The sequence below is a fragment of the Polyodon spathula genome, chromosome 9 (assembly GCF_017654505.1).
Source record: "Polyodon spathula isolate WHYD16114869_AA chromosome 9, ASM1765450v1, whole genome shotgun sequence".
In the NCBI taxonomy this organism is placed as follows: Eukaryota; Metazoa; Chordata; class Actinopteri; order Acipenseriformes; family Polyodontidae; genus Polyodon; species Polyodon spathula.
Genome location: NC_054542.1, coordinates 27,141,000 through 27,168,035, shown reverse-complemented (window position 1 = coordinate 27,168,035; position 27,036 = coordinate 27,141,000). Strand labels below are relative to the sequence as shown.

At 36.6% G+C, this 27,036-nt stretch overlaps 2 protein-coding genes across 5 annotated transcripts in view; one reads left to right on the top strand and one right to left on the bottom strand.

The window, feature by feature from the left end:
* LOC121320580 (DDB1- and CUL4-associated factor 6-like) overlaps positions 1 to 11,631 on the bottom strand; it is a 60,088-nt gene extending 48,457 nt beyond the window's left edge. For all 4 annotated transcript variants that reach the window (XM_041259033.1, XM_041259034.1, XM_041259035.1 and 1 more), the window contains exon 1: positions 11,319 to 11,631. In XM_041259033.1, coding sequence (XP_041114967.1) covers positions 11,319 to 11,406 — 88 coding nt within the window. In that variant the 5' untranslated portion in view covers positions 11,407 to 11,631. The remainder of the gene's footprint in view (positions 1 to 11,318) is intronic.
* Positions 11,632 to 12,301: 670 nt separating this feature from the next.
* On the top strand, positions 12,302 to 26,338 carry LOC121320579 (mitochondrial pyruvate carrier 2-like). Its single transcript, XM_041259032.1, has 6 exons — positions 12,302 to 12,434; positions 12,535 to 12,661; positions 21,929 to 21,969; positions 24,192 to 24,276; positions 25,241 to 25,352; positions 26,152 to 26,338. Exons 2-6 carry the CDS (start codon positions 12,562 to 12,564, stop codon positions 26,213 to 26,215), a joined length of 402 nt encoding a protein of 133 aa, XP_041114966.1. The 5' UTR covers positions 12,302 to 12,434; positions 12,535 to 12,561; the 3' UTR covers positions 26,216 to 26,338.
* Positions 26,339 to 27,036: the final 698 nt, after the last annotated feature.

The following is a 27,036-nucleotide window of genomic DNA, read 5'->3' as shown; positions in this document are numbered from 1 at the left end:
ATGCTTAAGCTTAAAGTTAATATTACCTGCCATTTCGGTAATATTTAAGCATGCACCTTTTAACAAAATCATCATCTGAAAAAAGTTTGCCAGCACATGCAATCTATTTGCTAACAAAACTGGCCTCCATAGCACTCATTTTTTCTTCTCATTTTCAGAAAAACCTTTCGTTGTGACTCCATAGCTTCTTTCAATTTTGTGACTGTCAGCATGAGCCTGTTAAACTCAGAATACATTGCTTTTGTCCAGCGTGTCATAGTACTGTACGTTATAATATTTCATAACTGCAACCATTGCACTACAAATCAGACATATTGCCTTGCATTCAAATTCTGTGAAAAAATAATCTGGCTAACGATTCTGGAATCTTTGTGTTCCATCTCCACCTTCGCTTCCATGACATCTCCAACTACTTTTTGGCAAATGATTTTAAATTCTACACAAAATAAAATAGTTTAAACAAGACTTCGCTTCACTATCCTAATCAAAATTATGTGTACTATGCTGTTACAAGTGTACATGAGGAAACGGATCCAGAGCGTCATTTTACTATCTCTGTGAGCTGTGACTGGCTTAATGTGAATGTGACTCACACAATACAGACTGCACATGATATATTAAAGAGGCGGGTTGTTTTAAAGAAGAATTCCAAAACAATACAGTACATCAATGCAATTTTAGAAACTAATGGGTGGGCCGCCAAAAATTGTATGTTTGACACCACTGCATTACAAAGATGTTTTAGACCAAAAGTCTCATCAATATGTTTGATCACGTATCTTATGGAAAGAGCCTACAGGATAAATACAATGAATTTACTGAAATTTGGGGCACCTTTTTTCATATATCGCTCAGGAGTTATAATGCTTTTTATGTATTTATTTACACTTATTTTTACTTGAATTAATTTTTTTGTATACCAGGTCTGCATTTGATAGTACATTTCTACATGCATATGTTTGTGTTTATGTATGCATGCGTATGTGTAAGCATCTATCTGCATATATGTGTGTATGCATATATGTAGGTGTATATATGTATATTTGTTTACATGTATGTGCAAATTAATACACGTGTTCATACATTTCTGTGTATACGTAGAACCCTATGGTTTGTTTTCCCTTATTCCCATTTTTTCACATAATAATATTATCACTATAAACTATAATACCCTGTAGTAAGGATCCCTGTAGAGTGGGTGGCTTTTGCGGGAGGCTTTTGTCTGTCTTGTTATGTCTTTACTATTAATGAAAAATGTAATTAAATCCCCCAAAAAATTGGGTTACGGGCCTGTGACAGAGATAGAAGGAATTTGAGCTGTAAATCTCCCTTCCGACCAGAAAGGGTGCTGTGTAAGGTTGGTGGTATGCTTCCCTCTAGAAGTGCTGACTCTATGGTATGTGGAAACCGGAAGTCGGTCATCTTGGAGGAAGTGTGTAGCTACAAGTGCACTGAATGACTCCACCGTGATCAGCTGCATGGCAGGCAGCGACTGGATAAACCATGGCTGGCTGATCACAGGAAGGAGTTTGGTAGTACAAAGGGGACACAGCTACATAAGTGTGGCCCCTTACGCTGAACAGTAAAGGAGCCAGGGAGCTGTCTCCTGAAAGACAGCACAACCACCCAACGCACTTGCACTCATGGGACAACAGTACTGCACAACGAGCACCACTGGAGAGCACTTGCCGTGTACCACATGGATTACAAATTGATTGTCATTAATATTTCTGGGACTGTAAACCTCCTGTATACCCCCTCTGATACCACTGTTGGTGGTATTGGAGGGAATAATAAATACAGACTGTTTTCTCATTGGAACTGTTGATTGGACATTTACTTATTCACCCACACCACTCCCCTCCTGACAGGGTCCTGTAAGGATCTTATTAATCTGCTTCTTCCTTTCAGCTACAGTACCAGTCTGATAACTCATCTGCTGCAGCTTATGAACATTCTGAAGCTCCGAACTCAGGTTTTAAATTTCACAATATCCCATGTTTTCTCTAACCTGTATTTGTAACTGAGCACATTTCCTGGGTTGCCAAGAAAGTAAATTACATCACTTAAAATGTCAATGATTGCAACATGGTACAGGGTGTCCTGTGTTAGCAAGTACAGCAATTGCCTTTACAACAGCTATAGCCTGTTCACAAGCAGCGGTCCAGTTTTGGCAGAAAGATTTGAGCAGATGATGCAGTCAAACCAAAACAGTAGCGATACCATTATTATATAGCATGAACAGGGTCTTTTCTTATAGAAATACTTCTCTGACATCGTACCAAAACAACAGCATTCAATTTCAATCAAAATATGTATTTTAGTGTGCTGCTGTAGACCAATTCAGGGCCTATAAAAATGCCTTCTTGCCTATATCAGAAGCTGTGAATACGAGAGGTGGGGTTAGAACCTATTGCCAATGCACAGTGCTCTGGTAATTGTACTCGCTGAAGTTTCATGTTTTTATGTGAACTGTAGCCAATGCTAACGTGTAAAAGTGTAAGAGATAGATGGCTTTTAAATTATGAGACAGTGTGGATGGTACGAAGACAAGACAACATATTATGGTAGTAGTTGTACAACTGGCTTGGTTTTTGGGGGAAACTGAACTGTGAAGATGTTCATGCTAGAGATTACATTAACAACCACTGCTTTAACAGCATGTGAAGAATGTGTCAGGGTTTATCTCTAGCTCTGAGGTTGCTTGAAGAATTCTTGTTTGGCCATTTTCTAGGATTCCAAATTCTAGAAAAGTGATTGGACACTACTATAGTACACTGAGAAAACATTACTTAATCAGAGTATTGGATTACTCAACCACTCTGAATGACAGCAAACTTTGTATTTATTTATTTTTAAGTTAAGAATGTTGGGTGTTACCAAGTACTATGGACAATAAGAGGATAAAATTGACATATTTGGGCAAGAATATTATACAGTAGTAGACAGACAGATATAGGTATATATTTATTTATTTAATACAGTATGTCAGCCAATTCATGTTCATCTTTATCTCAGCACAACTACAAGCCAGGTCTGTGATTGATGTGCCTTGGGAATTTAAATTAATGGCGTAGCCTGCAGCACATCATCAATAATCACAAAAGTTACCTTTCACAAATCATTGGCTTGGTTAACTGGAGCAAATGACATGTTAAAGTTAGTCCCATGGCTGAGTGTACTATAAACAACAAAATACTGCCGACTGTCTTAGTTAAATCTTTTTAACCTTCATCAGGCTTGCATACCAGAAATACTGACTCCATGCAAGTCCACATCTATATTTAGATTCCTTTGCAGTCTGTGTCTGTGCAGTATGTGGAGCACAAATATGCTTGCTGTTTTACATTCCACTTACAAATGCACTGTGCTGCTTGCTTGTGTCCTAAACAACCCTAAATTAAATGTTTTGTAGCCTGGCGGCAGGAAAGCCCTGCTGTTTAATCATATTGTTTGTTTATTTTTAGAACGGGGTCTCCCCCTCTGCCCCTGTGTTGTTATTTTGTATTTGTTTATTGTTTTATATTTGTGTTTATAGATGACAGCGAACCGCCGTGTCTTTTGTTTGTTTATTATTTTGTATGACAGCGTAGCTGTGCTTTTAGTTCTGTTATTGTTTTGCAGCATGGATGGGAAGCCACATCCACATTATAAAATTCGGGCAGAAGGTGGCCATCTCCCGAATTAGTTAAGTGACTAATTTGTTGCTAATCGGGAGTTGGTCACCTGTATAAATACCTGCAGCTCTCTGCACTCTGGGTGGGTGTTCAGAGGAGGAACGAGAGCGAGCGAGGAGAGGAGAAAGTAAATTTAAAAGAATATAAGGATCCGTGAAGGCTACTGCCCAGCCGGACCTTAATTAATTTGTGTTCGAGATTTATTTTTGTTTAATTGTTTTATTTCTGCTCTGCGAGCAAGTGTTTATTTTTGTTCAAATATTTTTTATTTTTTGTTTGCTTTAAATAAAACGGCGCACGCGCCACGGCACCGTACCTTTGTTTTTGTTGTGCTTTCTTCTGGTCTGGGTCACCGCAACGCCATTTCCTGTCACACAGCCTTTTCATCACACAAGGCAGTGGTTATCCAAATATCCAAACTGCACTGTAACTCAACTGAAATACTTTAGTCATCCGATATGATTACTATCAAATGTCAGTATATGTATTACACAGAATTTTTTTTTTTTTTAAAAACAGGAAATAATTGATCTATTCATTATGCTTGAGTATTACCATTTGACAGTAAAACAGTAACTGGATGAATCAAATATAAATATGTAAGAGAAACTAGATGATATGGTTTGAAAAAATGTTTTACATAATGGTTAAAGGTAGGTGTGGGCAACGATATGAAAATGGTGTATCGATATCGTGCAAGTATTTCGATATCGATAATATCGAAGTCTTCCAAAACACAAAAAACTATAATAAAACAATTGCAATATGAAACATATACATATAGACGTTAACAGATATTTATATAAGAGAAGCAATAACTTTAACTTAGTAGTGATTTGCTTCGCAATAGCCATGGAGAAAAACAAGATCTTGTTATATTGTTTTTCCATGCCTTCATCAGCCACCTCGAAATCGAAATATTTCTATACTTCACTGTGCAGACTAGCCAACCTGGAAGTAATTTAGTCTTCTCTGTATACAAATGCATGACACAAAAAGTATTAAGTACGGTGTCATGCTGAATGTTGCATTATTTTGAGATGTGTTTTGATGTTTTAAAAGTGCATCTCATTTATAATGACTCAACTACTGTTCACTCTCCTCTTCTTGTCCCGCCTCATAGCATCCAATATACACTCCTTGATTTGCTGGTACAGTGCTCCCCTTTCTTTCCAACTTCCACCCAATAGGCTCTCATTCACTGTCAATAAATGTACTGTATTCACCCCAAACACACACAAGAGTATAGTGCTGCAGATCGGAGCCTCTCACGGCACCGCTTCTAAAATGCCTTAAATCGTGTAATAAAATTTTGCAGCGTTTGTAAAGCATAGTATTCTTACTGTTTGAAATACATTTGTTCTTAGTACGGGTTCTCAGAAAAAGAAAAACGGCAATTAATGGAATAAAATGGTTAAATAACACTGAAGTGTTTGCCTACGAAACAATGATTGGTATGTATAGGGTTTGTTGCATCTTAATATAAAATCAACTTAATTATACTGCATTTGTATTTTTAGCAGTACTAGCAATAAAAAGTATGTCTCTGTCAGTGTACGTGATTTATTTATTTTTTTTAATCCCACGATATTGTGATATGGAAATTATTATCAATATCATATCAAAATATCGATATCTGTGCCCACCCCTAGTTAAAGGTATTTTATATCCTTAATCAGCTCATCTTAAGTCAATGGCAGGTCCTATCAACCTATCCTATCAAACTTGTTAAATTTGCAGACGACACAAAAATAGGAGGAGTGGCAAACACTGTTGCAGCAGCAAAGGTCATTCAAAATGATCTAGACAAGATTCAGAACTGGGCAGACACATGGCAAATGACATTTAATAGAGAAACGTGTAAGGTACTGCACGCAGGAAATAAAAATGTGCATTATAAATATCATATGGGAGATACTGACATTGTAGAAGGAATCTATGAAAAAAAACAAGGAGTTTTTGTTGATCCAGAAATGTCTTCATCTAGACAATGTGGGGAAGCTATAAAAAAAAGGCCAACAAGATGCTCGGATACATTGTGAAAAGTGTTGAATTTAAATCAAGGGAAGTAATGTTAAAACTCTACAATGCATTAGTAAGACCTCATCTTGAATATTATGTTCAGTTCTGGTCACCGCTCTACAAAAAGGATATTGCTACTCTAGAAAGAGTGCAACGAAGAGTGACCAGAATTATTCCAGGTTTAAAAGGCATGTCATATGCAGACAGGCTAAAAGAATTGAATCTATTCAGTCTTGAACAAAGAAGACTACGCGGCGACCTAATTCAAGCTTTCAAAATTCTAAAAGTTATTGACAATGTTGACCCAAGGGACTTTTTCGACCTGAAAAAAGAAACAAGGACCAGGGGTCACAAATGGAGATTAGACAAAGGGGCATTCAGAACAGAAAATAGGAGGCACTTTTTTTTACATAGAGAATTGTGAGGGTCTGGAATCAACTCCCCAGTAATGCTGTTGAAGCTGACACCCTGGGATCCTTCAAGAAGCTGCTTGATGGGATCTGGGATCAATAAGCTAATAACAACCAAATGAGCAAGATGGGCCGAACGGCCTCCTCTCGTTTGTAAACTTTCTTATGTTCTTACTCTGGGTGATGATTAGGCAGCTGCTCCAGTCACGCCTCACCCAGCAGGTGTCCATATGAGGCTCTGATGCATCCTACGACCAGGACAACTGTCGTCCTTTGATAAGGTGATCAAAGAAAATGTGCCCATAATTGCTGCACCATGGAAAAACATAGATTACATGATGTTCTATAATAATAGAACACATGAACTGATAAAGCACAGTTAACAGTAAGGCCTTCAGAGAGACATTTCTTGTTTTTCTGGTATATCCATCAAACCATACCGTACAAGTGGTTTATAAGGTCTCTTGGACACTTCGCTGATATTACATTTTTTTTATATATATATAAATAAACAAATATTTCTAAACAGAAGTCCTGATGCTGCCTGTGAAAATTGAGTTAACAATGATGGATGCCCTCCTTGAGACCAATGATAGCCCAACCCCCCCTCCCCCATAACTGTATTAGGTCTAATGCCACAGTGAGAACATTATAATCTCCAGTGGGCACAGGCAGCATCACTGAGTCGAAATGATGAGTGTATTTGGATCTTTCTAACATTGGCAGTTAAAACACAGCAGAGTGAGCAAGCAATCTAAGCGCTTTTAAAGAAACAAAACAGCCTTTCAAGAGTAGCTTGAAAATAGAAAGTGTCTGGATGGGAAGTCTGATTTATATAGGAAACTTATATTTCTGTCTCAGTTTAACCAAAGTGACTTAACGTCTAGTGATTGAAAATAGATTAAGTTGAGAACAAAATCAAAATGCACAATACAAACTAAGGAATAATAAATAAAAAAAAATTCTGGGTAATTCTCTTACCACTTACCACATATTTACTATTCACAAGTGTTGCATTGCAAAAAAGATATAACAGGACAACTGGAAAAATATTAGCACAGTACTGCTTGCAAAATGTTTGTGTTGTAACAGAAACAGGATGCTGTTACAGTACTGTGTGTGCAATAATAAAACAAAAATCTTACATGTTACGATTGCTACAATGATTTGTTACAAACCTAGATAATATTTTATAATATTTATATATATAAATATAATATTTTATTTTTACTAATGTTAAATTATGAAATGAAATCTACTCTTCAAACGGGGGAGACGACAAAACAAACAAACAAAAAAACACAACCGGTATAAAAAGTCTCTGCTGTTTGAGAGGCCCCAGCACCCAGTCATTGCAAATTATTTCTTTGAAGAGTAAAATCCAATATACAGATTTTTTTTTTTTTTTTATGATGCTCTTATCTTAGTTTGACACCATAAGCACGACAGGTTCTGATAACGATAGGCTACTCCTTGCATAATTCTGTGGAATTATGAACCAAGTGTGCTTGCAAACAAAACCACACTGCACAAGCTGTTGGTATTTAGTGACAGGATATCACTTTATATTTCATGTCAGCTCCTGAGAGACTCATCCTAAAGGTCTGGATCTTTATGCGAGCTGATTGCCGAATCTATATCTTCAAATGACGCTTTCTTACATAAACAAGCATCTGTTATTATATTATATAGAGTGCCAACAATTCCACCATCTGAAACATCATTCCATTTGTATGCATTGAATACAACCAATCCCTTTCTTATAATATTATCTCTTCATTCCTACCACAGGAGTGCAATGGATATAACTGCACAGCATGTCTCTGGTTTATGAGAAAACACAAACGGGACTGCCAAAGTGTATTTATCCAGATGAATGCTCTGGCTATGAAATACATAGAGAATAAGAAACAGATGGCAGGAATTGTACAATCATAAATAAAAAAGAATGAGAGCAATTTTTTTTTTTTTTTAGGTATCACCTTCAATCTCCAACACGGATTTATACGTTGAACACATTTTATTTTTTATAACATATACTGTTTATATGCAGTATCTGTTTAGGGTATCTGTATACTGTAAAGCTATAAATATTTGCAACCAAAATATTTGGCGACTCACACCCATAAAACCTATTTTGCTACAAATGTTGGCGACCTGTTGCAATATATGAAGTATGTATTGTTAGTGGAATTTGATATTCAAGCTAAAAATGTTTGAGTTTTTTTTTTTCATACGCAAAAAAAGCATAATAAAAGACTCGCAAATATTTATGGCTTTACAGTACTTCAAAAACAGTAACTGAGAGTGTTACTGATCCTACATACAATAGAGAGCTAAATATACAAATGTATTTTTTTCAATTTCATAATGTCCTACACATTTCAGGTTAAGAACATCGTTAAACATGAACACACAGTACAGGAGTTGGAATTCTCCAAGAAGCCGTGTACACAGACACATACTGTTGATCCTTTACAGCAGGTTTCCAAGGTAAGTACAAGATAGGGAGTACTGGATTAGATACATTATTCATCTACTGGAATTGGGCCACATACCCCATGAGCCAAATACAAATCAGTTATGCAGGCTGGGCTCAGGGAAGTGGATTATTTCTCATGGTACAGTACTCCCACATACAGTAGTCTATCCTATTTAATCTTTTTACAGCAGCAGAGCAAAATCTGAAATGGGGAATGTAAAACAAACCAATATGTAATACTGGTCTGGAAGTTACACTGATACGCTGTACAGAGATATATACACACACACCCCTGTCATAGAAATAGCCTATACTGTAGGTTTAAAGACATAACTAACAACCACACAACATTTTTTTTTAATGAGCATATACTACATTTAGGTGCAGCTTTGTCACATTTAGGATAAGACATGGCCTGTGATATTGTATTTTGTCATTTGGTTGGAATATTTGTATTTGATTTACTCCTAAATTGATACTGTAGCTATCAAATTAAACACTTCTTTAAAATCACATGAAAGACATTCTGGTTCCAAACAGGTTGCAAAAATAATTGGAAGTCTATGAAGTCCCATTATCTGTAAGAAGTAGCACAGTTGTTTCAACCAATTATTAAGACCCTTGTCACTATAAGGAATGTGGATCACTAAGATTATGCATTATTATAATGTATACAGTGATCCAGGCTAAAAAAATATTAGTCCATTCAGAGCTGCAGCTAGTTAGCTATTAAGCAGCTCCAGTAATAGACTGAGAATCACGTTACTGAGAACGAATTATTTCAGGGAGGAAAAACAGTCAGTATTACTATACCTGAGGCTCCATCATTCAGATTGACCTAATACAAATTAATGTCAGCCATTATCTACAATATGCTCTTTATTTGGCTAATATTGAATCCACAAAAATGAATAACCTTTCAACTTTCCTTTCAAAAAAGTACCAAGGGCAATTTTTACTAAATTATTACATTCAGAAAATGGTTCTTTGCTTTGCCAATTATTTCACACAGTAGTAAGCAGGTTTCTGCAGGAAAGCAGCTCCCAATAGCTGCTGTAAAACCAACTTTGAGGAACAGGGTCTGCTTTCTTATTGACAATAAGATTACATAAGTCCTGTGCATAGAAACAGAAACTATGGAGCAATATTGTAAGCACAAATAAAGGAATAGTGCATTGGAATGATGTGGGATACTGCAGCTTTTACTTAGATTACAAACTTCAAACCCTCAGACATTAGCTGAAAATTGTACTTCGACTGGTCTACTTTGGAGCCGCCATAAGTTACCATGTACAGATCTTGTGTGTCTCATACTGTTCTGTCAATATTCCGCATATATATATGAAAATATTATATATATATATATATATATATATATATATATATATATTATATATATATATATATTTATGGAAAAAAGATTTTAAAGAGTCCAAGAGTCACTTTTTCTCAAAACTGAAGAAGGGTTTTGCATGCATGAGAAAAGGATGTATTTAATGCAGATGCAACAGCACTTTCCTCTGGATAACAAAAGTATTCAATCACAAAACTGCACATTCATTATTATTGTATTTATTTCACTTTTTTTTAAACATGTATATAGTAAGCTATAATAAAAAAAAAAAATTAAAAAAAACAGCAACGCCTTGTCTATAGCAAAGAGCTTCAAATTGCACATCCCTGACTAGAGCTTATTTCATGCAGCATTAGTGCTGTGTAGGGTTTTTAGAGACGATCTTAAAAAAAGAGCTGCAGCCAAGATTTATTCATTCATAATTATAAGAACGTGGAATAGTTTTTATCTTTATTATTATTATTATTATTATTATTATTATTATTATTATTATTATTTCTTGTTAGTCAACTTTTGTGAAATAACATTTTTCTACCCATGAAAAACAAAAACAAAAACACAATTCATACTGTAAAAAAACAACGACATAAAAATTAATTGAGATCCTCCACTGTACCCTTCCTTGCTCACTGAATTCGATGCATCCTCCAGGAAGAATTTGAGCTTTGCTACTGAGATTGATTATTATTTGCAATAACAACAAAGCAAGTGTACCAGCAACTTAAATCAATTACATCACAGTATCTGATTTTAAAGTGAATGGCTGTAACACTAAATGTTTCACTCTTTATAAATAAACACCTAAAACGACCATGACCAACAGAAAGACATCACTTTCATATCAACTCTGTTAAGTCCGTGTACTGTACACGCTTTGGAACAAATAATGTTAATGTTATTAACGGAAAACTAAACAGTTTCCCCTTTGGATAGTTACAACTTGTACTGTGGTGACCTATATTTTACTTTTTTTTTTTTTTTTTTTTTATCATATAGGGACAAATCAGGAGAGCACATCTATCGACTGGCTTGTATAAATCAATACACAAACTCTAATTCGCAGAGCAAGCAGTGCTAAAACTGCTGAATTTGACACTCCCTTACGTCATCAGTTTGAAGTAACAGATACAGTAATTGCAGACTTTTCAATAGGGTTGACACACAGATGACACTGCTTCCGTAGTAAACCGGTGCAGCGCAACTCCTTGCTGGAAACCCTTAGTATCACACTAAGCTTTGTATTCCAATAACAAATATTGTGCAAAGCAAGAGGACTTCATTAACTAAGACAGGTTCGATTCGACAGCTGTCATTGTGCATGAAGTCCATACGCCCAGCTCACCCGTTAATTTAGCTTCATTAATATTTCTTACCTAAATAGTTGATCCTGACGGCATTAGGGTTATCCAGCCCTATTGAGCGCTTCCTCACATCCCAAAGCAGGTTACTGGGGCAGGACATAGTGCTCAACTCCCTCTCCCTTTAAAAAATAACATTGAAGGAATTCAATATCCACGCGTCGGTTTATTTTTTCCTTACAGTATTGTCTCTTCAGTCCCAGTCTCCTCCTATCTAACAGCGTGTTTATTATTAGTCCGTCTCCACTTTTGCATACATCTCAGCTTTTCTCCGCTACTGTGTTTGTTATTTACTTCTCTCCTTTCTCCAGCCCCAGCAAACCCTACAGCCAATAGTGTTCGTTTGCCCTCAACGCGAGAATACAAAACAAGAAGGGGGCGGAGCTTTATTGTAGGCTTTTTGTGTCATACCAGTAAGAGGGGAAAAATAAGTGCCTTGTGAAGATAATTATAATGCAACCTCATACGAATTTGCTACGGATTGTAACAGCACGCTGTCTTCGCCATGTTGGCTCAAACGCCTGCAGTTTACTACGCGATTTAAGTTAAAGCCAAAATGGTGTCAGTTACATTTTTCATACAAGACTTTATATGGCCTTTTCATCATCAGAACTTACCATGTTGATGTATAGTATATATATATATATATATATATATATATATATATATATATATATATATATATGCATGCATGCCTGTAAACATCTAGACGCAGATTTACTAGTGCCTTTAATCATGGGGGCTCGAAGTTATACTAGGATGCAAGGGTTTGTATATGAAACAATGAACTGCATTTTCTGATTTAAAAAAAAAAAAGTAATGTAAGCTAAGTATACATTATACACTTATTTATGTGATTAAACGGTAATGCGGAAGGTCAAATGTCATTGCATGGAGGCAGTCTATAGTTAAATGACATCCACATAATCCAATCAGCCGATGGCATTCCTCACCATTGCCCAATCAGTACTAAAGGGTCCCTGTGTGGTGTTCTGTTACATACCTCAGTTCGTTTAGTTTCTCTGAATGTTGGTTTTGTTTTCTGTGCTGTGAGTTGCCTCCTGTCGGTAGAGGAACAAATAAAGGGAAGGTCGAAAGTAGGGCAACCACATCAGCAACGGAAAGAAAGCGGTACAGTGCATCGTCTTGTCAGTTCATGTGGAGAAGGGAAGGACTTGCCTCATAGTTATATTTTTGTGTGCTAAGTTTGTTTTCCTTACATCGTTTTTAGGTTAAAACAATTACAATTGTCAGCGACATGGCAGCGACGGGTTTGCGAGCCTCCTATCACCAGCTAATGAACAAAATCGAGTTTATTTTGCCGGCCAAGCTGAGACCCTTTTACAACCACCCGGCAGGTAAGAATGTAATAACAAAACAAATGTGAATGTCCTGATTTGTATGTGTGTGTATAACCTTTTTATGTGACGGTAGAGAGTGGTAGGGTGGTTACTGGTATATACTAATCTGACATTTTTAACAAATCCAGTCAACCAATCATTTTTGATTGGTTCGTGCTAAATACTGCGGTACTTACCGGTGTAACAACATTCTTAAAAACACAGGCCTGCCATCGGGGAGATTAGTGTGAATCATTGATTTAACACGATTCAGTCAAAACGTTTTGTGCACACAATTATACCATTGTTGATGTTTTTAATTTCAGTGAAGATTATTTTCAAGACAGTCTGTTTTGTTTATGGTACTGCTCTGCACAGCAGCATCTGCGAAATGATTTTATGTATTACCCCGTTTACTACTAATTATGTTCTAGTGACCGGTTCAAACGAATCTTGGGATTCTAGCTATGTTGTGGCTGCTAACTTTTATTTATAAAGTGGTACTGCTTTTGTTTTGCATCTTGATATACCTACAACTAGCACAACAAGCCCGTTGTACCAGTTACAGAAAAAACGCTTAAATATACCATCTTTTAAAATTAATTTTGTTTTTAAATTGGTTCATCCTGGCTGTGGTTGGCAACGGACTGCAGTAAGAAACTGTCCACAGTACTGTGGAAAGCTGTGCCCTTTCAATTTGAAGACGACCACCAACAACATGATGTATGGGATATGCCTGCCCATTGGGTAGGTAATTGCTGAGCTCTCTGTACCAGAGCTGCCGATAGGCCCCTTTTTACCATGACGCACTCTGCCCCGCCTTGGGCTTCCCACCTTGGGCTTTGTAAACAAACTGTGTTCTCCAATCTTTCTATTTCTACTGTTGCCCTCCGTGGCCTAGGCCTTTGTGCCTCATGGTGCATGCTACACACTGACCAGGTGTGTGACCATGCGGTTAGTGTAGGCACAATTGCACACCTGCGCCCCAGTGCTTTGGTACCATACGCATGCATAGCTCTTGGTACTTTGGTATCTAGGTGTGCAGAGTGATCATTGACCAAATCACCGACCTGGCAAACACCCCACAGCGTCCGCACCGCTCCGCCTTTCCCCAAGTGAGTGTCAAACCCACTAAGCCAAAAGACCGATCTCCTGGCTCGGGCGATTTTCAACACTCTTCACACCTGAGGGGGTTACGTCATCGTAACAGGCTCATTTATCACGAATGAGCCCTGTTACACATACAACACATGGTGCCTAGCGCTACAGCGTTAGTGCACAGACACAGCACCGCACGGTCCACAGTGCACATAGTGCTCTTGGTACTTGGTGCTTGCAGTGCACGGTACGCACTTTTTTAAATTCCAAAATACTGGTGACATTGTAAAAATGACACTTCTCATTTTGACCGAGTTAACAAAAGGAAAAACTTGTGCCTAAGTAAATAGGTTATTGAATTAAGAAATCTCGTCTTGGACATTGTTTGTACACTTTGTGAACCTGACTAAACTTTACGGCTTATACTGTTATGCAGTCTGCTTGTACACACGCATTTGCCTTTTATTCTTGGGAGCGTAAGGGACCAGAGTTTGGGTAATCGAATACACAAAAATGTTGCACCTTATGTACTCAAGTAGGAAACTATTAAAAATTTCCATCCCTAATCCCAATAATAAACACTATTAAAACAATATTCATAATACAAAATAAGTCTTTCTCGGAGCGTTGTCGCTTGTGTAGCCTCTCCCAAGTCAGCACCAATCTTGCTGAGTGATGCAAATGAGTCTTGAAAAGATTGTTCATGGCGCTTTTGACCTGAACACATTGGATCCCCAATAAAAAAGTTAAACAGTTCGATCATTTATCTGGTTATCCATCAGGACATCTTAGTGTGAGACTGGATATGATGTAAACGAAATGTTGAATTCTCAACAAATAAAGCTGCTGTTTTATCTGCAAGTCTGAGAAACTGATGCCAAACAAGGCAGAGCATTACTTTTTTTTCACTATCATAATGAAGCCTCCACTCTAAATGTTTGTCTTCATTTTTCCATAATTCCTTTCTTGATGGTTTATTGATTTCAGCGCTTTCCTTTAGGCTTATTGGTTGCTTAGTTGTAGAAAACCCGATTTGTAAAAGGAGTGCCATGTCGCAGGAATGGGTACCACCAACACAGCACTTCCGGTATGCAGTCTCAAAACTGACTCTACACACAATTTAGACAATTTGGTGTATACTACATTAGGCCCTGGATTCCAAAAAAGTTGTCAATAGGAAGTTTTCAACATTCTCTAAAAGTCGGCTGAAAACCGTGTGACCGGGTAACCTACTTTGTCTTTTGGTACACGTGAACATGTGATCCGTTGCAATTTACTTGCATCTGGTCAGCCCGAAACCACGAACATTTTCCCGCTCCAACCGCCACGTCCTAAGACCTGTAACTTTGAAACATTTACAATGTGACTTTTGAACTATCGTTTAAATCTAAAAAAAAAATAAAAACATCCATAAATCCTACGCAGACCTAAGGTTTTTGGTACAGGATGTGAGGTGGATGGTCAAATCTCTTATATCCTTGCGAAAACGGTTGTTTCCTGTTAGCAAATTAGTCATCTGAAAAACCTCCTTAGCACTACTACCAATTTATCGTTCAAGGGTCCCGAAGTAAACTAAAGAAGATGTGTTCGAAGACCATGTTGTAGGGATAATTCACTACAAGAGGTCTATGTTAAGATCTTGGTCCGTCACACAAAGATCGAGTACGTCTTAAAAAAATGGTGTCCTCCATTGTCCCCTGTATACACGACTAGTAACTTCCCTGACCTGTTGCATACACCACCGAATCCAAGAACCGTCGGATCCAGGGTGTCTTTGGCCCCCTCGACAACGAAACCTGTTGGAACGGTTATCGTGCAGTCCAGTAGATCATGTGGCCCAACGTGTTGGTACAACACTAAGTCCTGCGTGAAATGTCTGGTGAGTCTTTGGACGCATCTCAACCAGAAGGACACTGTTCTGCACTCCCACCAGGCCCCTGAACGAAACCTTGTATTATAACCCTCTAGGTGTCCACTGTTTTGCATCACGGACAAACGGTGGGGTTCTTAGTCTGTACAGACGAGCAGGGAAAGAGCCACTGTACGAGGGCAGTGCCCTGAGACCTTTTTCTAGTCGCAAGCGGGGTTGCTCCCTCCCACAAGATCTGCAGACCACGCCAGGGGTGGATCAGCCCCTGATTGGCCGAGACCATTCTACAGTCCGTCACCCTGCGACCTGCTCATAATATGTTGGGTCAACACTGATCGCAGTCGAGATATCTAGACATGGGGACTTGGCGCAATCCTCGCCAGACCCTGGGATATGATCTCAGTAACACTGAGATGTCAGAATGTTTCGCGTTAGGTGTGTAAGGGGTCATACCCATGTTTATCCCACAAATAAGGTTTACCCACAGGTGGTTCCACTTATGGAATGGTGGACACCTGTCCCATATCAGTTATACTGCAAGTAACTTTTTTATAGGACCTATTTGATGAGGGTATGTTTTACAATCCCCCTCAACTGTAGAAAAAATGTGTTTACATGTTAAAGACCCAACATGACCAACTGGAAAATGTTAGTTAAATTGACATGTTCTTTAGAATAAGGTAGGCACGGGGGTTATTGAGAAAAAAAAAAAAAAGGTTTGTAAGTTAATTTTCAGCTTTTTGGCACACTGGCCCATTTTCCTGGATTCATGAAACGGAAGCCATGTGCACTTATACACTATATACATTATACTAGTTAAATGAAACTGGCCCAGTCGGGCCTTTGGTGCTTGTGGGGAGGCGAGGTGAGGCGGTTTTTGTTCCTGGGTAGTAAGTGTGTTTTCCTAATTGCTTATGCCTCAAAAGTATAGAAAATGGCTATTATTCCCCACAAACTTTGCTTTTGTGACCAGGACAGTGATATTTCAAAATATCACTATTTCCAATGGGAAAACGGGCAAATGTGTGTCTTTTTGTTCACATAGTCAGAAAAAAACAACATATGAATCCAAATTAACATGTATTTATACTAAAGTAATACAAAAATGATTACAAAAGATTTAGAAGTGAGTAGTTTTTCAAGATTTACGATTATACTATATTTACAGTATAATCGTAAATCTCAAAAAACTACTCGCTTCTAAATCTTTTGTAGTCATTTTTGTATTACTTTAGTATAAATACTTGTTACTTTGGATTCATATGTTGTTTTTTTCTGACTTTATGTGAACAAAAAGACACACATTTGCCCGTTTTCCCATTGGAAATAGTGCTATTTTGAAATATCACTGTCCTGGTCACAAAAGCAAAGTTTGTGGGGAATAATAGCCATTTTCTATACTTTTGAGGCATAAGCAATTAGGAAATAACACTTACTACCCAGGAACAAAAAAAAAAAAATTGTTACAGTGTTATCTAATTATGCAAGTTGAACCCTGATGTTTGTGTAATTTATCACCAGATTTACAAATGCATGATGTTTTATTTTTAATGAAACCATGTTTTGAGTGCAGCTTGCACATTTACCTCCCAATAAAATGCCTCAAGCTCGGAAAGTGTAAGTGCAGTTTTCAAAAACAGCAACAAAAAAATCTTTAAATAAACAGACTATCTTCCTGTAGGTAATACTAGGCTTTGGAGGCCAAATGCTTAAATGTGACCTGCTACCGAATTCTGAAATGCAAGACTTTATATTTTAGCAGTCGCATGTACATTATTGGTTTGAATGTTAATACTCCTGAAGGATTTTGGAAGTAAGTGTTTTATTAATTTTTCCATCACTTAATGCAGTTCAGAGAGGACTTTTTTAATTTATTTTTTTTTTCACATGTGACTGAATGGACAGCCCACAGCCAACTCCTCTCTCAATCATTGGCTGAGAACACTTCACTAGTTTGTCATTGTCTCACATCACAGTTTACTGAAACTTGTCCTTGAAGGGAAAGGACTTCAGACCATGTCAGTGGGTTTAATGATGCTGTGAACTCCAAGAGAGCTTTCTGGCTTTAATATTTCTTTAGACGTGTAAATAGCTGTATAACAAAGTAAAAAGCACATAACATATACAGGAAACCTCCCAACATAAGATCTAGATGGTGTGTACTTTTTTTACTAGTTCTGATTTAGTCTGAAATCCTAGACGCAAGATGATTGACATTTCAAACAAATCTGCCATCTACTGTAATTAGTATAGCATTATTGTTTTGTTTATTTCTCCATGGTAGCTTATCTGCCTGTCTGTTACAGGATGCTAAGTGATTGTGCAGCACTTCAGGATATTGGTATGGCAAAGCTCATTAACACAGTCATTCTGTGCTTCTTATTAAAGCGTGTGTAAAAGCCACATAAATAGATTGCTTGTCCTCTCGGATCACTTTATTGTTTTAGTTTAATGTATTGCTTATTTTTCAGTATGTTATTTTGTTGTTGGTGCAAACATGTACCTCAATGCAGCAGTATTTGCAACGCTGTACATCCTCTACCGCATCTGACCCACTTCTATTTTGCTTTTTGTAGATTTTGAAACATTAGTTTTCTTTTGAATATTCATAAACTGATTTACATTTTCTCCGGTCCTCATCTACTAAACATATTATATTTTTGTGTAAGTATTTGAATTTAGTTTTTGAGTAAGCTAGTAGTTACTAAGCCCAGCAATCGTTACAATAATCAGACTTTGATTGGCCAACAATCAAGTGATAATGGGTTTGTGAAGTGACAGAACCACATTTGAACGTTATTTGATCTTCTGACATCTAAACGTACCTGCTGTATCCTAGGATACAGTGTAGGGCTGCTTATTACAATGTTGGAGTCAAAATAAAACTGCATTTTCATCAAAATATTGTGCATTTCCTAGAAAAAAAAGTACCTGGAAAATATTGAATAGGCAAAAATTGGGTATAAATCAGTAAAAACCTACGTCCAGCTAAAAAAAAAAAAAAAAAAAAAAAACTAATTTTTCGGTAAAACTAGGAATAAACTGGCAATGTGGCACACTACTTCTGCATGATTTGGTGTTCTTGATACTGATGGCTGAATCAAGAAGAGATTGTCGTATTAAAGGTCTGGCTTCTCTAGCAAAATAGGTTGTCTGGAATGGCATGTTGCAGTCACCCCATATCTTTCAATCTGTAATAGAAGTATGTTATTGCACAAGAGGTGAATGTTGTTAAAGGATGGCAGCAGTTGTGTGAGCATTAGTTTTGTAACATTGTCTGTTATGAAAATTAAGGAGTCTTTTGTACTTTACCAGAATTTTTACATGAGCATCAGCATTAATGATGCAAAAAAAGAGAACATAACCTCGGTTTCCTCATAGCTAGTTACGCCCGCGGGTGGGTAAAGCGGGCGTCTGGCGATAGTGCCTGAGGAGAGCACTCTGTGCTGCTCGTGATCTTTGCGTTTTCAATTTGTCTATCGGTGAAGCAAAATCTTTCCGCATTTTTTAGAAGTATAAATGCTCCGGTAAACATCAATAGTAATCACAATACTCATACTTTTGAAGTTTTTGTTTTATTTTTTACTGCAGCTTCATTTTAGTAACTGTAATAGCGGCTGGTTGAATATATTTTCAGTGTTTTGAAATGGATACACTTCTTACTTGCAAAAAAAAAAAAAAAATTGAAGGAACAAAACGCAAGTCTACAGAAAAAGCAAATAGACAAAATTATACAAAGTCTGTTTGGTTAATTTTGATTGATGCTGGCTTTAATAAAAATGTTTACTTATAGTTTTATCATGAGGTTAATGTTTTTGATATTGTAAACATTTTAAATGGCACACAGCATTACGCTGAGGTGCAAAGTAAATGGTAACGTGATTAACATTTACAGTACAGACTATTTCGTATTATTTACAATAACCTTGCCCGAATAGAAAGCAAATACCAGTGTTTCCAAAGAAATTCCTAAATACTGTATTTTAATTCATCCCATTAAGTTTTAAGTATTGTGCCAACTGTTTGGTATTATGTTCTAAACCTTTAGTTTGTCAGTCCAGTCTAGAACTGTTGTGACAAATGATCCGTTAAATAAACGGGGGTAAAAAGAAATGTGTTAATCGGATTATTCTGCCATTTTATTGCAAGCGCTGTACCATTCAGAGAGTTGTAAAGGTACATCCTTTAGCAAGAAATCTTTAGTGTAACACAGAAACCTACATTTGTTCTGGCCTCTGATTGAATGGTTAAACTGATGTAACGCCTTGTCTAAATCTGTTTATTACAAGAAATTATTTCACACACCAGATTTGTGACATTCTTAATATTATTCTTTACTTACTAGATTTGAGGAACATGCACTAAATAGTGTACATGTCAAGAAAAAAATGAAGATGTGTTAAAAACCAGGAATGGAATTACATTTCCAATGACAGTGCATAGCTATTTGAGGCAGTAAATTAGGATCACATGTGAGATTTACAGTACAGGAGTCAAATTTATTTGTCATTAAATAACAATATGTGAATATTGTATATTAAACTCATTACAGTGAATCCTTCCACTATCAGACAGGTGTAGGATTAATGTCAAAAGGAGAGTTTACATGTAGATGGTTCAGAAACACTGTGCAGATGAAACCAGTGCTTGGGCAATTGGAATATTTGTTCTGGACTGTAAGGTACAAATGTGCATATTTCTGTTGGCCAGAAGTGACATCATCTTTGTTCATTCTGTCTTTTTGAGGTTGTTATCCCTACCGCAGGGTGAAATTAACAAAACTCAATAATTGTTTAACTTCAGTAAAATGTGTGTCTAAAGTTCTCCTTTGCTGTGCAAGAAACTGTTTCCCTTTAGCTAGAGCACCATGACGAACAGAAGCAAGTTTTACTTTCAGCCAGTTATTTGTGTTTTAATAATGTATACTCGCAAAATATTCATTTAGATTTGTTTAGACAAGCAGGGTTGGCTTTTATTTGATGGCATAACCTTGAATTTAATACAGAGTTTGTACAGAAAATGTGTCCACCAGGAAACTTGAAATTTGAGTTCTGAAAACAAATGTGCATAATCTAAACCAGCTTTCCCTGCTCCCCCTGTTGTCATAAACTTGGTGTGTTCAAGAAGATATTATTGCTTGATTTCATCACTGTAAAATCCAAGGCAGGCAGCAGTGATTCTTAAATTCTGATTTGGTCATAACTTTAACTGATAAATTATATTTTTAGCAAAGTAATTGCATACATATTACATTATTGTTAGCGCAACTACTAAGTTGGTTTTGGTTATAAAAAAAAAAACAAAAAAAAAAACTTGGTCTTAAATTGAAGTTTAATGCTCATTTTACTGTGAGTTTTATGCAAACTGAGCTATGTACAATATCTATTGTATTCTCTTTTGTCACTGACTCAAACTAATATTAACTGTCACTCAAAGTTTAACTGGCATTCCCATATTCATACAATGCATATGATGTAACAATGGTAAGTCTTTTTGAAGGACAGTCTACAAGATTTACTATATTGAGAAAACAATATATACAGACAAATCACAGATACCTTTTAGTGAAGCCACACTAGGTGTATTTAAGCTTGATAATTGCAGGTAGACTATTTTATGGAGACGTGGTAGAAATGCATTGGCTAGAGGGTGGATCTGTTTTTGAGAGTTGGGAAGGTAATTGATTGCTTAGTTTACATTACTCCTCTTCAGTGGAAGACCACAGCGACCCCTGCTGTTGTAATATTAGCTCCATGTTTCATCAGTGCTACTGATTTCAAAGTTTTTCAGAAAATGCGCAATTGCTGCTACCATGCGTCATTGTCGTGACAGGCGGCATGCTGTAATCTACAGAGCAAGGGAGCGAACACATGGATTCCACTGTAGTTTCAGAACACACGACATACTGTAAATGTAAGTCACTATGATCTACTTTTCCAAGGTTCTGACAACTGATTAGCTGATCTATAGAATTAAGAATACCAATTGATGTAAATCAGTTTTGTGACAAAAGGGTGTTACTACAGGTGCAGCATTGGGTGAATGCACTAGACTGATTTTCTGAAAGGTTTCACACAAGGAACATAGTTTGCAGCTGATTGAGGTGATTACAGTTTGTCCTGTTTTTGTAGAGCTTCATTACCACTGTAATGTTGTCCAGAATGGGACCCCCATCTTCCTGCAATGCACTCAGATAATTGTAATTGGCTGTCTTCTCAACCTTTTTTTGTTTTCATTACGTGTTGTCAGCATTCCTGTGTCTGTACCATTAAAGAAAGGCCTCATACTTTTTATTTATTCTCTGTTTCCATTTCTAGGTCCGAGAACAGTTTTCTTCTGGGCCCCTGTAATGAAATGGGTGAGTGTGATGTTGATGTGTATTATTAAAATGTAGCGCTGCACACACTGATTATTACATGATGCAGATTTAGCTCTTCACAGAAATCAGCTGCTGACAATCAGGTGAGAGTCATTGGTGTTGATTAGGCTAATTTACCATTCAAAGTGAAACATCTGAAGAAACAGCTGCCTGGACTTGCAATCCACAGAAATCCAAGCAGCTGTTTCTTCACTTGTTTCACTTTCAATCTACACCAATGACCCTAACCTGTGGAGAGTTTGAGCCGCATAATCGATTTGTGCAGCACTATTTCAACAGCTTTTGGATCCGAAATTGTAAATGTACAGAAGTACTACATACCTTTTGTATGCATTGTTTTCATTGGTTTTATTTTTTTCATACACTAAACTGATTGATCTTATTATAATGTTAAATACTATCAATTCCAAGGTTCAGTAATATTTTGCTGAAGTGTGATTTTCATTTTGTTTTATTCAGAATGTAATTTTCACCGAAAGGTTTTTGTGAGAATGAACACTAGTGCTGCAATGATTATTCAAATTCGATTAATCGTATCATCGACCACCCCCCCCCCATCCCCCCCCCCCCCCCCCCCCCCCCCCAATAAAGCATGCGTAAGTCTTGTTCTCGCAGCCGTGGGTGATTCTTTAACAAAAAGTAAGCACTCAGAAGCAAGCAGTGATATGATCCCCTCCCTCTAATACACTCGCAGGCAGTTTTTATTTTTTATTAAGTAACACTGTACTTCCTTATGTTAGGTTCATAAATTCAGTCCGTCTGTATACAAACTGTCAGCATTTGCTGCGGGACATACATTGAACAGTTTAATTGAAATTATTGTCCCACTTATTTAATTGTTTTACAGTTGCACTTAATATAAATGTTTCTTGTCACCCTCGTTGTGTGATCTTTGTGTGTATTTCTTGCCCGAGAAAGATATATCTTGTATCAAATACAAGTGTAAAACATTAAGTAAAAAGAATATTTTTAAAATCGTTTTGATATTTTATGAACTGTAAATTTCTCTTTTTGTTTATATTGCAGCTCTTCTACAAAAGCAAAATAATTATTAAAAGGACTATTAAGATTTGGAAACAGACAGGTTATTTGTTTGAAGTACATCCCACTGTGAAATGTAATAGAAAAGTTAGACCATTTGTTTTGTTTTACAAGTAAGGAATTACATTTTCTCCATACCATTCCATTGTTAGAAAAACATTTATATAAAAAAGCAGCAATTAACCCGTAGTTGCTTTTTGTCTTATGAAGTGGTCAACTTAAATAAATAGTTTCTGCTTGTAAAATTATAAAGTCTGTGGTATTTAATAGTCTCAGTGCCTTAGTTAGCTGCCATAATTTGATTTTTCAGTTTTTATCAGAAGGATACTACACTGAGTATTCCGTATTTAATACTTCTTTTTAAATACTCTATAATTTCTAAAGTATTTTTTGTTTCTGAAATAGAAAAGCAAAGGAAGTGTAATCATCTTGAGATATTTACTGCACTGAGTACATAAAAATCTGTAAAAAATGGTTCAACTTGCTAGCTATTGAGTGATGTGTTGATATTTATCCAAATAATCAATTAATTGAAGCACTAATCTATAGATTGATTGATTACATTAATAATTGTTTCATGCAGCACTAATAAACACCGAACCCATAGTTCTTTCCTTTTTAAATGTGTGCTATTCAAATGAGTTCTCCACACATTAAAAAAAGACAACAGAACAGCCCTCTTCATGTTGGTCCACATGTCTTGGAGTCCCCTGTGCAACGTTGGTCCCTTTCCACGTAGAACTCTACATAAAAGGTGCCGCAGTGTTAGAGTACCTGTGAAAGGGACACGCTGTCAAGCACAGTGTAAATATGGATACTTTTTATGCAGTAGAACCATGGATCAACATGGGGGAAGAGGCTTGTTTTACCTTCAAAATGAAGACAGGACTAGAATGTGAACCATGCAAAGGGATATTGTAGACAAACCAGTAAACATACTGTAATCAACCAACAGAGGAAGGCATTGGCTGAAACGTTTGTCTGCTTGGCTTTCCTCTGAATCTTATAGACAAAGAGGTGACGGCGTTATGGCTGGCTCTCCTGCATTGTTTTTCCCGTCGCATGGTTCACACAATCCCTGCTGTTGAGTGAGGGCTCAGTCTGTTGGCTGTAATACACTGTCGTGGCTCATCGAAACTTTCTCTTGTCAATTATTCCAGGGCTTGGTAATTGCAGGGTTAGCAGACATGACCCGGCCGGCAGAAAAACTCAGTACCTCACAGTCTGCAGTGTTGACCGCCACAGGTACAGGAGGGGAAAAGGAGCTGCTTCAACTTCTGTCTTATGTTGCTTTATTTGGTCATCATTGTCTTGAAACATAATCTGCTGCAGAAAATTGAGTGATAAATACAGCCAAACTTGTCGAACAATGGCCACCATCAGCTGATAATGATGGTGTCATCATGCTTGAAATAGAATGACTGGGACATTTGATTTCCCCTTTGTATCCTATTCAGTCCCCTTACTTGGTCAATAGCAAATCCTTTCCTCTTTAAATATATGCACAATATGTTAATAAGAAATCTGGCCCAGAGGTGCAGTGGTACCCCAAATATATTGTCAATTTGCTATCGGATGACTCTGTGGGACATTGGTTCTTCATTTTACCCCAAAAGATTTTTCTGCAATGGTGACTGTCATGGATGAGGCATATACTGTATAGGCGATTTAACAAGGTCATTGTAAAACTAAGGTGATAGATATGGGACAAGATTAAAAAAACAATGGTCCAGTTAAAATTTGCACTTTTTTTTTTCTGAAGGGGTGGGGGATCAAACTGTTTTGATTAACACGTCCCTGAAAATGAGGTGTTACATCTAAGTGGATCTGTCATACTAACATTTCTTTTAAACAAATAAATGGAGGGCTCTGTTACACCCAGCCATGCAATAAATGCTCTCCTCCCCTTTCTTCTCTGACTTGTAATTTTGTACATCTAGTCTCTCCACTACAGCTTAAACTGTGTGAGACTGTCAATGAAACAGTTTAAATGCCAAGTATCACATGAACGTGCTCTGCCTTTACCCACATATATAAAGGAGCTCAGTCAATATATTAATTTGTTGTGCTTTTGTAAAATGTAGTCTTCTTTCTATGTTTTAATATGTATTTGTTTGTTTGTTTGTAAGCAAGGGAATGCTTGTTCTATTATTCTGCAGCTTGCATTTTTTACCCAATGTTTCTATAGTGATATTTGCTCTGCCAACAGGTTTAGTTTGGTCCAGATACTCTCTGGTCATTATTCCAAAGAACTGGAGCCTATTTGCCGTTAACTTCTTTCTGGGCTGTGCCGGAGGATCCCAGCTTTACCGTATCTGGCAGTAAGTGAATCTCCCATTGAGGAAAGTCCTGATTGCGGTCCTAGGATGCTGCCTCTTGTTGGATAATGGTGATATCTGGTACTATAGTAGCTTTAAGAAATCTGTGTTCATGTCATGCACGCACTTGGAGATTTATGGAATCATTTTGTTAGCTACAAACACTTTAGAACAAAAGTAAAACATGTAACTGGTAAAACATACCTTTTTAGAAATTAAATAATTGCAGTCAATTCTCCTTAATGCAAATTAAGGGACCCGCAAACAAATTCAGTAGTTTGTATTATCTAAGCCAAATGCATGCTGTCCGTTTTTTTTATCGAAGTTACAGTACCACTGAAAATATAATTTTAATTATATGAAGTAATTTATAATAAGCAACTGCTAAATTTGGTTGGGACTATGTCGGAAATTCATCTAATGGAAGTTAGTTTTAACGAGAATTGACTGTGTTTAGTAACCTGAAAGAGAATACACAGAGCATTCATTTTATTTTTAGGTAGCATGTTTTTGTGTGTCTCTTGTAGTTCTGCGTTCCTCTCTTCTCAGGTTAATGCAGAATGCCTCTTATGAGTTAAATGTGGGGAGCCAACGAAGCTTGCGTCTTATTTAGTGTAGTACCTCAAAGCCGTCAGTTTCTTAGAGACATGTTACCTCTACTATTGAACTACAGTACCTAAGCTAACATTAGTAGCCCAAGGTCTGTTTCTGGTTTTTTTTTTTTTTTTTTTTTTTTTAACTTCTGCATCCTCTTTTTGAGAGTAACTATTCCTGACAGTTTGTGTCCCATTTCTTTTTGCAGATATGACCGGGAGCTTAAAGCAAAAGAAAAACAACAAAAAGAAATGGAGTCTCTTCAGTCATGAGTGAAAATGAATCCTGATCCAGGGATTGAAAGGGAGCTAGGTTAAATAGACTATGTAACACAATTTTTGTTCCTGGGTAGTAAGTGTTATTTCCTAATTGCTTATGCCTCAAAAGTATAGAAAATGGCTATTATTCCCCACAAACTTTGCTTTTGTGACCAGGACAGTGATATTTCAAAATAGCACTATTTCAAATGGGAAAACGGGCAAATGTGTGTCTTTTCGTTCAATAAAGTATTTATATGTACTGTATTTAAATACATACTACATACATACCTATATACATATTAATGTATGTATTCCTGTTAACCAATACAGTATAATTGTAAATCTCGAAAAACTACTCGCTTCTAAATCTTTTGTAGTCATCTTTGTATTACTTTAGTATAAATACATGTTAATTTGGATTCATATGTTGTTTTTTTCTGACTTTATGTGAACGAAAAGACACACATTTGCCTGTTTTCCCATTGTAAATAGTGATATTTTGAAATATCACTGTCCTGGTCACAAAAGCAAAGTTTGTGGGGAATAATAGCCATGTTCTATACTTTTGAGGCATAAGCAATTAGGAAATAACACTTACTACCCAGGAAAAAAAAAATGAGCTGGAGATTACTGTTTGATTAACGCACAGTTAAAATGAAGAAAGCACTTGTTTTTATATTTTATATATATTATATATATATATATATATATATATATATAATATTTTATATATTATATATATATATATATATATATATTAGTACATGTACACGACTAGTGTTTTTTTAATAAATTAATTGAAAATGTCTGGTCTTATGACAGGCTTTTGTTTA

Excerpts from the sequence above, each read along its gene's own strand:
- LOC121320579 (XM_041259032.1), top strand. The coding sequence starts at position 12,562 with ATGGCAGCGACGGGTTTGCGAGCCTCCTATCACCAGCTAATGAACAAA. Across the intron at positions 24,277-25,240 it reads TGCAGTGTTGACCGCCACAG|GTTTAGTTTGGTCCAGATAC; the intron begins GTACAGGAGGGG and ends CTCTGCCAACAG. Across the intron at positions 25,353-26,151 it reads CAGCTTTACCGTATCTGGCA|ATATGACCGGGAGCTTAAAG; the intron begins GTAAGTGAATCT and ends TTCTTTTTGCAG.